At 46.8% G+C, this 12,290-nt stretch overlaps 1 protein-coding gene across 5 annotated transcripts in view; it reads left to right on the top strand.

Annotated features, from left to right (window-relative positions):
• Nucleotides 1-12,290, top strand: part of Katnip (katanin interacting protein) — a 168,825-nt gene that overhangs the window by 127,060 nt on the left and 29,475 nt on the right. For all 5 annotated transcript variants that reach the window (XM_055627421.1, XM_055627423.1, XM_055627424.1 and 2 more), the window contains one exon: nucleotides 10,797-11,673. In XM_055627421.1, coding sequence (XP_055483396.1) covers nucleotides 10,797-11,673 — 877 coding nt within the window. The remainder of the gene's footprint in view (nucleotides 1-10,796; nucleotides 11,674-12,290) is intronic.

Below are 12,290 nucleotides of genomic sequence, written 5' to 3'. Positions count from 1 at the left end.
CATACAGTCACCACCCTCACCTTTAGTACCAAAGGAGTCACCTCCAGCCTAGACATTGCATTGAATGAAATGTGGCCAGCAGGCGTAAGAAACTGCATTTCAAAGTCAATTTAAACTCCACTTTAAATAGCCATGTGCAAGCTAGTGACAGTGCAATGCGTTGCACAGGCCCTAGTTTTAGACTCTGGGCAGCAAATAGACATGGCCCCGTGTGCATAGCCCTGCACCTTCAGAAAGGAAAGGGAAGGTAAAACAAGGATACAAGTGAGTGTGGGATTCCAGGCAGTGTTGAGTGTTGTGAAGACACTGGACTAGGAAAGTGTCTTGGCTACTGTTCTATTGCAATGACAAAAAAAAAAAAAAAAAAAAAAACATGGCCACAACGACTTATAAAAGAAATGTTTCATTGAGCTTATGGTTTTAGAAGGTTATAGTCCATGATATCAGATCAAAGGCATAGTGACAGGTATGTCTGAGAGCTCCCATCAGGAGCCACAACCAAGAAGCAGAAAGACAGAACAGGAATGGTCCAGTCTTTTGAAACCTCAAAGCCTGTCCCCAGTGACACACCTCCTCCAACAAGGACATACCTCTTAATCCTTCCCAAACAGTTCCTCCAGCTGAGAACCAAGTCATCAAACATGCCTATGAAGGGCACGTGTAGTCAAACTAACATACAGAGTGAGAGAAAGGAGGAACCATGGGAAGAATGTTTCTGGTAGGGGCATAGCAAGAGCAAAGGCCCTGAGGACAGGAACATACTTAGCAAATGCCAGAACAGTAGTCACCTGAGTGGCCAGAGCCTGATGGACACAGACGTTTAAGAGGAGGCCCTAAAGTGAGGCAAAGCCAGGTTGTGGGGCCCTGAATGGTTGGGACTTATTTGGTAAGAGAACAGAGTGATCAAAGCAAAAGCCTCTGTTAGAACCTGCCCACAAGGGGGCAGTCTGCAGAGCTTTAGTCTTGTTACTTGATGCCAGTCTTCAGATTGACAGGCTTAATGTCATAGATGTTGTTTACTGAGCATTTGTAGAATGCTCAGGTGAGTCCTGGACTTCTACCCCCAGGCAGATACCAGCCTTAAAAATCACTGAAGTGTTCTTAATAGGAGACAGTCTGACCAAAGGACCTAAAAGGCCCACCATGTCTGGGGGATACTGAGGGCAGGGGGACCAATAGCCCCCAGGCCCTGCCTAGCTTGGGACAGCATGGCTTGGACACAGGCAGCCATGCTTGACTGTACCTGGCTCCTGTGGTTTTAACAGGTGTGTTGGCAGCTGTTTTTCTGGAAGGGATTCAGATGGTGCCACTGTGGAGACTTTGAGTGTCAACACAGGAGCATCCCCACCCTGCCACTCCTGTGCTATCCCAGAGCATTTGAACATGAGCCCTAGCCATGAGTCTTTTCATTCATGAGTACCTCAGTGGCCCTGCACACTCAAGTTTGTGTTGCTTTCTAATAACCCCAGCGTCCAACAGCCTGAGGCCTGACAGTAAGTGTTATTTTGTTCTAATCATCATTATTCTGATTCTGATCACAGCAGAACATTTAGTCAGCTGAGGCAAGTGATCTGGCGGCATTGACACTTGGTGGGAACTGGTTAGTAGCGTAAGGCTGAGATGTTGACTTCAGAGCCTGGGCCCAAGCCAAGCTTTGCTAGCAGGACAGGTGCAAACTCAGGATGGCAGCTGAGGCCCCATTCTCTTCTTAGTAAAGAACAGGGTATGCTAGGCAGGACAGCTGTGTGGCACGTTGAATCTGTGGGTAGTGAGTCTCAGGAGCAGGGCTATGACATCAGCTGAGATTGTTTTGTCAGCCACATTAAGTGGCTCAAAGCTCAGTGTAGTGGCATATGCCTATAATCCTAGCCCTTTGGACTTTGAAGCAGGGGACTTGAGAGTTCAAGGCTTGCCTGGGTTACATAGCCACCCTGTCTCACAAACACCACCACCACCAAACTTGGCTAATCACAGAAGAGAACCCCTTGGTTTCTATGACAGAAGAGTCAAGGTCAGTGTTTCTCAACCTGATTGCTACCTCTTCAAGGTTGCATAACAGAAATTTATATTACGGTTCATAACAGTAACAAAATCACAGTTATAAAATAGCAGCAGAAATAATCGTGTGGTTGGGGTGGTCACCACAGCATGAGGAACTGTTTTCAAGGGTCACAGCTTGAGGAAGGAGGATAACAACTAGTCTAGGAGCTGGTTTCATGGCTAGCAGAAGCCAGGAGTTCCCATAGTGTCACCAGGAATCCATCCCCCTCTATCACTTACCATTTTTGTCCTCTTAATAGCTTTATCTTCAGGCCCCACATAATTTCTTCTGGCGACATCAGGCTTCCTCTTGATTTGGGCAGTCCCTGCAGAAAGACACTCTTCTCAGGAAAGGCCAGAGATAGCCTTTCCTATCTCTGATAGCCTTTCCTATCAAGGTAGGAAAGCTATCAAGGTAGGTAGCTGCCTTGCTGGCTGCCCATGGGGCTGGACCTACACTGTCCATATAAAGAGATGATGGAGAGAGGAGGAACCAAGGGCCATTCCAACAGGTGATGGAAAGGGGACTCATGAAAGGTCCTTCCTGAGTTCAAGACTCATGCTATGACATTTGTTCATTAGTTTCCTGGAGCCTTTGCCAATCCAGGCTTTAGTCCTGCCCAGTTGCTTTCTAACCCTTCTTTCCCTGAACGCTCTACACCCGGCTCAGCCTACCCCGAACCAGGCCTGCCTGCCCACCAACCATAGCACCTTGGTATCTCTTCTAATGTCTGGCTCCCCCATCCTGCCCTGCCCGCATCCCTGTGCCTCTTTATGGTCACCTCAGCTGCAGTCCTACCAGTTATTTCCAAGCTTGCCTCCTTTTCAGTCAGCAACCACCCCTCCCATCTGTACCCCACTGCCTCCTTTTATCTTGAGGAAAGTCCACATCACAAAGGATGTATTGCTCTAGCTATCCTTCCCATGGGACATGTGAAAGGACCAATCAGTTCCCCTCCCTTATGGCAATAACCATGGTACCTCATGCACAGGATCTTAAAGGATAGAGCAGATATACGCCTCAGGACAGAGGCCTCATATCCTGGTGGGCACAGGGATACACAGATGGTTAACAGAGGGGTAGGAAGCCGGGTAGCAAGTCTGAGAGTCCAGAGAAAAGCCCTCAAGAGCTGGCATCAAAAGGAGACAGAGCCAAAAGGGCTAAGACCTTCCTGGAGGAGGCTGTGCTGAACCTATCCTGGGACCTGACAGGCCACTCTGGACACAGCAGCTTGCTTTCCACGGTCTCCATGGCCTGGGAAAACTGAGTAGAAGCAGCAGTATAGGAGGCCCCAAGACCCTCAAAGTGTCCCAGAGCCTCTAGTTCTTCCTGCTCTAGAACCTTTTTTCGGTGCAGATAGGGAGGAGATGGGCTCATATTCTCTGTGTAGAGGGTCTGGTGTATGGATACCCTCAGGCTGGGCATGAATGAAGTTGACTGTGGCTGAATGACCACCCAAGGTACAGTTTGCTTTCTTAGACCTTCCCTGATGTTTGAGGTTGAGACTCAGTCAATGCTGTGTCCAGATACTATTCTTCAGGTCAGGCTGGCTGTGCTGAAGCTGCCTAGGCACCTCTGGGGGCAGTGACTTTAGAGCCTTGCCTCCCTCAGCTCCACTTCAGGGAAGCCACATGACCACTCACTCACCTTTGCTGAGTAGAAGATGTGTTCATTGGAAGCAGCATGGCAGTTATCCATTCCACACTAGGGAGGAAAGTGGCCTTGGCAAGCTAATTCAGTTACCTGGGCTGGAATGATACTTATAATGTGTTAAACATGAATTATCAATGAATCATCATCTCAACGTGTCTGGTTCTTAAGAACTGGAAAGAAGGAGCATAAAGGGAAAATGGGAGCTGGGAAAGGGACCACGTGGCAGCCAGGAAGCTTCAGAGTGTCACTTGAGGTAGCATTGACAGAATACCACCACCGCCCTCATTAACCAAACAAGGGAAGCAGGAGAGTATACGCAAGCACTTGCACACCCATGCACACTCACAAATGCTTTTCCATGAGGCAGTCAGAAGGATGGGCTTTCTGAGCATACTGGATTCTGGAGTAAAGAAGGAGGAGCCTGAGCTGAAGCACAGCTAACTAGACATGATGCGGAGGCTGGGTCTTACAGTAGAGACTTCCCCAGATCCAGAAAGGCATTCTTCTTCTAGAGCTTTGCTGAGGGGTGCCCACCTGGAAGCTACCAGCCCCAAGACTCTGTGGTGTGTGTGTGGACCCCAAACATCTTCCCTGTGCAGCCCCTGAGATCTGATGCTGTTTACATGGTCATCTACATAACAACGACCCTGCCTACCGGCAGATTCCCATCCCAGAATTCAACCAGCAGCATAAAAAATATTCAAGGGGAAAAAAAAAAACCCTCTACCAAACATATCTTTTTATCTTATTCTTCCCTAAACAATGTAGCATAACAATTTCCATAGCATTTACATTGTATTAGGCTCTATAAGTCACCTAGAGATGGTTTGCAAAAAGTGGGAGGGTGTACATAGGTTACATGCAAATTTGTGATGTTTTATACACGGAGCAGGGATGATGCTGGTATCCACAGGGACCCTGCAGTAAATCCCCCACAGATGCTAAGAGGTGGCTGTAGGTAGAACAAAGTCTGGAAGGATGTGCGCGCGCACACACACACACACACACACACACAAACTGCAAGGCGCCCAGGTCCATTACCTCTAGAGAGCAGGAGATGGTATGTAGGGACTTAATTAGAGGACTAGGGGCTCAGAGTTCCACCCACATGGGTAATTCAGGCTGGGCCAGCCACAGCCAGTACTAAACTCTGGCTAGATACATGGGAGGAGGGAGAATTCTAATGTTTTTTTTTTTTTTGGGGGGGGGGGGTATCCAGGTCTGTAGGACAGTGCAGACTTCTGTTTCTGTTCCTTCCCTGGATATCCTGCACCAAATCTGCCCATAGGTACAGTACTGTGTGCTGGACTTGTCTGAGATTGCAAGCTGTAGGCCAGGCAGGGCCCCCCCTTCCCGACAGCCACAAGAGCTCATGAACACCCTCCCCCAAGAGCTCACTCTTTTCTTAGCACCCTTATCCGCCTTCCTCTGCCACAGTCACAGTTCTCAAGGTAATGCTGAGCAATGGACATCTGTGGTCAGCTGGAGCTCTCGACTGCTTGCATAAGGGAAGCAGACATATTTTGGGTGCCAGACAACACATTGGGAAAGCTAGGCAGCCCATCCAGCACTGTCTAGATAGGCAGCCCATCTCTACCCTGCCACCTCTTTAAGTGAGTGTGTCTGTCTCACCAGATGTTTCCATGGTGGTAATTTTCAGAACTGCTCATTGAAAGCTGCCCGTGCTGTCCTCCTCCACAAGCTGTGTCCTGATTAATTCACAGCACATGCTTGCTCTGTGCCTCCACTAAACAGAGCGCACATCCATATAAACATGTAAAAGCGCGCTTTGAACATCGACTTTTCTGACAGCCAGCAAATAGTAGCCTGCCATCCTGCAATTGGATGATTGAAGCCGAGTTCCTGTGGTGGGATTTGGGTTTGATGGCTCTCCTTCTGAATTGCTCTGCAAACCTGTCTGTGGCGATCTAGGAATTTAGTTAGAGGGTGCAGATTTAGCTTGAAGGAGGAGGCTAAGGCATGGGGAATGAGGGTAGGTGGATAGGATAACCTCGGGCCTTCAGAGCCCACACTTGCCAAACACAGATCAGAAGGCAGGAGTGGCCTGGGGTGGGGGAACAGCCACAGGCTGCCATATTTTTTTTCTTTTTTTTAATATAATTTTTATTTATTACAATTTATTCACTTTGTATCCCTGCTGTAGTCCCTACCCTTGTCCCCTCCCATTCCCACCCTTTCTCATTCCTTCCCTCCCTCATCTCCTCCCATGAGCCTTCCCTAGCCCGCTTATAGGGAAGAACCTCTTCTCCTTCCATGTGACCCTAGCCTATCAGGTCTCATCAGTACTGTCTTTTATAGTCTTACTATGTGGCCTGGTAAGGCTCCCCCCGTCCCCTCAGGGGGAGCCATCCACTGAGTTCATGTCAGAGACAGCCCCTGTTCCCCTTACAAGGGAGCCAATTTGGAGACTGAGCTGCTACGGCCTACATCTCTGCAGGGGTTCTAGGTTATCTCTGTGAATGGTCCTTGGTTGGAGTTATCAGTCTCAGAAAAGACCTCTAGGCCCAGATTTTTTGGTTCTGTTGTTCTCCTGTGGAGCTCCATTCTATCTCCCCCTTCTTTTGTAAGATTCTCTTCACTCTCCCCAAAGTTTGGCTATGAGTCTCAGCATCTGCTTTAATACCCTCTGGATAGAGTCTTTCAGAGGTCCTCTGTGTAGGCTCCTGTCTTGTTCCCTGTTTTCACCTTCTTCCGATGTCTATCCTGTTTGCCTTTCTAAATGAAGATTGAGCATCTTACCCAGGGTCCTCTTTGCTTAGCTTCTTTAGGTGTACAGATTTTAGTATGATTATCCTATATTATATGTCTAATACCCACTTATAAGTGAGTATATACCACATATGTCTTTCTGCTTCTAGGATACCTCACTCAGGATAATCTTTTCTAGGTCCCACCATTTGCCTGCAAATTTCATGATTTCCTTGTTTTTAATTGCTGAGTAGTATTCCATCGTGTGAATGTACCACAATGTCTGTATCCATTCCTCAATTGAGGGTCATCTGGGTTGTTTCCAGATTCTGGCTATTACGAATAAAGCTGCTATGAACATGATTGAGCAAATGTCCTTGTTGTGTACTTAAGCATATTTTGGATATATGCCTACGAGTGGCATAGCTGGATCTTGAGGAAGCACTATTCCTAATAGTCTGAGAAAACACCAGATTGATTTCCAAAGTGTTCGTACAAGTTTACATTCCCACCAGCAATGGAGGAGGGTTCCCCTTTTTCCACATCCTCTCCAGCAAGTGTTGTCACTTGAGTTTTTGATCTTAGCCATTCTGATGGGTGTAAGGTGAAATCTCAGGGTCATTTTTATCTGCATTCACTGATATAGCTAAGGATGTTGAGCATTTCTTTAAGTGTTTCTCTGCCATTTGGCATTCCTCTATTGAAAATTCTCTGTTTAGCTCTGTACCCCATTTTTTTAATTGGATTGCTTGATTTGTTGCTGTTTAACTTCTTGAGTTCTTTATATATTCTGGTTATTAGCTCTCTGTCAGATATAGGGTTGGTGAAGATCCTTTCCCAATCTGTAGTTCTGATAACAGTGTTCTTTGCTTTACAGAAACTTTTCAGTTTCATGATGTCCTGTTTATTTATTGTTGATCTTAGAGCCTGTGCTGTTGGTGTTCTGTTCAGGAAGTTGTCTCCTGTGCCAGTGAGTTCTAGGCTCTTCCCCACTTTTTCTTCTAAACGATTTAGTGTGTCTGGTTTTATGTTGAGATCTTTGATCCACTTGGACTTTAGTTTTGTGCAAGTGATAAGTATGGATCTATTTTCATTTCCTTATATGTAGATATCCAGTTAGACTATCACCAATTGTTGAAGATGCTATTTTTTTTTCCATTGTATGGTTTTAGCATCTTCGTCAAAAATCAGGTGTCCATAAGTATGTGGGTTTATTTCTGGGTCTTCTGTTCGATTCCATTGATCCACCATTCTGTTTCTATGCCAGTATCATGCAGTTTTTATTACTATTGCTCTATAGTACAGCTTGAGATCAGGGATGAAGATACCTCCAGAAGATCTTTTATTGTAGAGAATTGTTTTAGCAATTCTGGGTTTGTTATTATTCCATATGAAGTTGAGAATTTTTCTTTCAAGGTCTGTAAAGAGTTGTGTTGGTGTTTAGATGATGCATTGAATCTGTAGATTGCTTTTGGCAGTATGGCCATTTTCTCTATGTTAATCCTGCTAAGCCATGAGCATGGGAGATTTTTCCATCTTCTGATATCTTCTTCTATTTCTTTCTTCAGAGACTGGAAGTTTTTTTCATACAAGTCTTTGACTTGCTTGGTTAGAGTCACACCAAGTGCTTTGCTATTTGGTCCCAAGAGAATGTACAGACTAGTCACATGTCAGTTCCCTCCTGAGGGCTGAGATCCTTCCATGTGCTGTATCCTCCGGCAATCGTGGAATACCTCTGCTGCTTTGCAGCTTCTCTTGGTTAAGAGAGACAAATTAGCAGTCAAGCCAGGTAGGGAGTGTAGGCCTGCAATCCCAGTACTTGTAATGTGAGGTCTCAAGTCTGAGGCACTGTCTGAGATGAAAAAAATCCCTAGTCATCTCTGGTGGTACACACCTTTAATCCTTCACTAGAGAGGTGAGGCAGACAGATCTCTATAAGTGTGAGGCTAGCCTGGTCTTATGTAGGGGTCTTAAGTGTGAGTTCCAGGACATCCAAGGCTATCATCAAACAAAACAAAACAAAAACCTACCCCTAACCTGCCAGAAATGCTGATGAGAAGAGACCATTTCAGAGACTGAGAGAACTCCAGAGAATGAGTATAAAGGAGAATAAGCGGGGTGTTCTTTAACATCTAATGTTGAGAAGTCTCTGAAGGCAAGAAGATGGGTTGTGGCATCGAGGAACAGTGTATGGAGACAAGCAGAAGCCAAATAATAGAGGCACAGGCATATCATCACTGGAAACCTAGCCAACAAGATCATTTTGGAGAAGGAACAACTGTCTATTCATCCTGCTGAGCCAGGCATGGCAGGGGAGCAAGAGATCCCCCTTGCTTTGGACTTAGGCCAAACCCTGTAACCCACTGTCAAAGCTGAGAGAAGGGCTTTGCTGTGCTCACCCAGACAGCAGGGGTAAGCCATTGCCCTGGCTGTGGGTGCCGTGGCACAGTAGATTCTTTATTGAGTAGGGACAGGAACCTGATGGGAGGGGAGGCAAGAGGCAAGAAAAGAGGGGCAAGGATAACAGTGACTGTTTGACTGTAGGGGTGACAGCAGTTTGGGGGGCACCTCTGTAGAAGAGAATACTCAGCGATCAAAAAGAAGAAAACTGTGGACTTTCACTCTCTGGATGCATCTCAGAGTAATTATGTGGAAGAAGTGAAAGAAGCCAGATAGAAAGGGGTGCACATTGCAAAGTGTATGTCAGAATTCTAGGAAATGTGAGTGCCGCTTTATAAAAAGGGGCCCATTGACGTGGCTCGGCAGATGAAAGCACTTGCTGCCAAGCCTGACGGCCTGAGTGTCATCCCTAAGATACACATGGTGGAAGGAAGGAACTGTTTTCCCCAAGTTGTCTTCTGACAACACACGTACACACACACACACACACACACACACACATGTAAAAGCCTGGAGTGATGGTGAGCAGGTGGGTGGTTGTCTGGGGAAGCAGGAAGGGAGAGGGATTTCAAAGTTGGAGGAGAAACTTGGGGTGATGGGCGTGTTTGTTATCCTAAGTGTGGAGATTGTTCCAGGGAGATGTACGTGTTAAGACTTACCAAGTAGCTTAAAGAGGTGTTTACTGTCTAATGTATGCATTATATCCCTTGATAAAGCCTAGGAAGAGTTCTAACCAGTAACTGGAGGAGGGGTGGCCTTACTTTAAACGTGAATAGATAAGCATCAGATTCATGCATGACACAAGGCTTTGTGCTTGGGAACTGAGGGGACAGGGACCTTCCTGTGAAGGTCACTATATGTCATACTGGCCTGCATTTTCCACCTCCTTGTGCAATTGAAACATCTAGAAAATTTGGTAGTAGGGTTTGGATTCCCTAGAAACTGCCATTTCAAGCCTGCAGCCTTGGTACTTGCTCCATATCTCCTGGGTCTTTCCTTAACTGCAGCTGCAGCTGAAGTGAGTAGGTGCCTGACATGAAGGCATCGCTGCCTCTGAGCTGCTTGCTGGGCTGTCTGCTGAGGGAACATGCCCAGCTTGTGATGTGTGAGGGCACTCTTGCCCCAGGGGCCACCTTCAGCAAGCGGTGGGCAAGCAGACTAACTTCTGTCTTTGGGAGACAAAGTACACGAGATGGATTCCAGGAGGGAACCCTGATTACCCCCAGCTCTGACACTTTCAGGAGCACCCTCCCACCCTGCTTACTTTCCTCACTCCCTGCCTACACCAAGTCCTTGTTTTAGGTTCTGCTTTCAAAATACACCATATGAGACACTCCCGGAGTCCCAGGAGCCTGCATTTAACATGCACAACAGGTCTCCTTGACGCAGAAGCCCCAGGAACCACACTTCATTTGAGTTTACTTAAAATACATATATTTTAGTTTTTTGGGTTTGTTTTGTTTTGTTCTTTTGACACAGAATCTCACTTTGTAGCTCATGCTAGCCTGAAACTTCCTCTGTCCTGAGATCTGGAAATTGTTAGGATGACTGGTATTCACCACTATCCCCAGCTAGAGCCAGTCTTTAAAGAATGCTACTATAGCCAGCGAAAAGCTGTGAAAGGTTTTACTAGGGAGTGATGGGGCATCTTTGCTCCTGTAGGAGATTAACTCTGGTGGCAATGTAAATCAGGTGGAAGCAGCAAGAGACCAGGAGGCAGCGAGACCAATTAGTGGGCCATTACCAGTATCCTGACAGGAGGCGATGAAAGCCTAGACAGTGCTGAGGCTGCCTCTTTGAGAAAGTTCTTTGATTCACAGAGTATGTATGGCTTTGCAGAGAGAGGAGAGGGAGTCCATTTCACATCTGCTGGCTCAGCTTTAGAGAATTCACATTAAGCACTTCACAGTTCTGTTTGGGGGCATCTTCCACTTCTACAATTTGACACATCATTCTGTGACACATTTTTCTTTTGTTCCATTTTGTGATTCAGGATCTTGACATTGGTGCCAAGAATGTGAAACTCTATGTCAACAAAAGCCTCATCTTCGATGGTGTGTTAGACAAAGGAGGAGGTGAAGCCCCTTTTGATTGTACCATCCCTGTTGACCTTCAGAGTGAAAAGAATGAGAACCCAGAGAAGGCCTTGATCACTGGCTGGAAAGAAAGCAAAGGTGTCCTCAGGATGGCTGGCATGAGTGGGGACGAGTTGCTTGGAGTCAGCTGCTCACAGCCAGCTGAAGCCTTGGTGGATATGACAGTTGCCTCACAAGGAGATTTCCTTGGTGAAAGGGTACATTCTACTCACTGCCTGAAGGACAGTTTGTCCAAGTTACAGGAAGATGTAAGACTGTTGGCAGCCCCTGCCTCGATGGGTGATGGACTCAGTGTCCCTTCTTCCTCCTCTCCTGGGAAATGTCCTCCTCTAGAAGAAGAGCCCTCTTTGATCCAACAGCTGGAAAACCTCAGAGGTAGGAAAATCTCTGAACCCACCGGGAAAACCCCACACTGGTTACAGCCTTCTCCAGAAGGGATGAGCAAGAAGCAGGCAGGAAGGAAGCCCAAGCCCCTGTGGCTCAGCCCTGAAAAGGATCTGGAACAGAAGAGCAGGCTTTCATCTGATGACATCATTGGTGATGCTCCTGGAGAAGTGGAGGCCAGGGAAAAAGGCCCCCGGCATGAGCAAGGGAGGACTAGCAGCTGGAATGTCATCATTGATGAGAGACCCCAGAGGGCATCCTCCAAAGCCTGTGGCAATGACTTAGACATCTTTAGCCAGCCTCCTAACAGAGATCGCCCTGCTAGTGGGAGGAGGGCCCTGAAGAAGGATGCCAGTGGTAGCCATGGTGATGACCAGCCAGCCAGCAAAGGTAAGCTTTGAGAAGCCCCTGTTGGAGTGAAACCATTTGCTTTCTGGACCTTGTTTTTGTTTTTTTAAATCTATAAAACAAGAGGGCTATTCTCAAATAGGGGGTTACAAATCCACTGTCTCAGCCAGAGAGGTGGTACAAATGAGAGGTAACCAGGAACTCTGCCTGTTACCCTCCTAGACGTGATTGTCACTGGCACTAGGGTCTGTCCCTTGACCCAATTTTCTTGCACTACATGTTTTTTCAACCTGGACTTTATTCTCCACATTTGATAAAGGCTTTAGTCTCTAGTAACTTATCTGACTCTGTACTGTTAAAAGGCAACTCCAGAGTGATGCTGAACACAGCTGGCCCTTGCCTGGGTATAGAAAAAACAGTGGACATTACAGGGTGGTGGCCAGAGGGACCAAGGCCATTGGAAGGAGGCAGCCACTATTCCAGTCTTTTTGCTGGCCTCCAGAAATGCATGGCTAGTGTGCCTGTCTGCTTTTTCTTTTGTCATTACAAACTGGAATACGGAGAAGTCTTGCTTTACAATGTTAGCAACTGATGATTATTTTGAAACCACTGTGTGTGTGTGTGTGTGTGTGTGTGTGTGTGTGTGTGTGTGTGTGTGT

Source organism: Psammomys obesus, unplaced genomic scaffold (genome assembly GCF_907164565.1).
Source record: "Psammomys obesus unplaced genomic scaffold, mPsaObe1.curated_primary_1811, whole genome shotgun sequence".
NCBI lineage: Eukaryota > Metazoa > Chordata > Mammalia > Rodentia > Muridae > Psammomys > Psammomys obesus.
The sequence above is the reverse complement of the archived record's forward strand: the minus strand, read 5'-3'. Positions and strand labels throughout refer to the sequence as shown.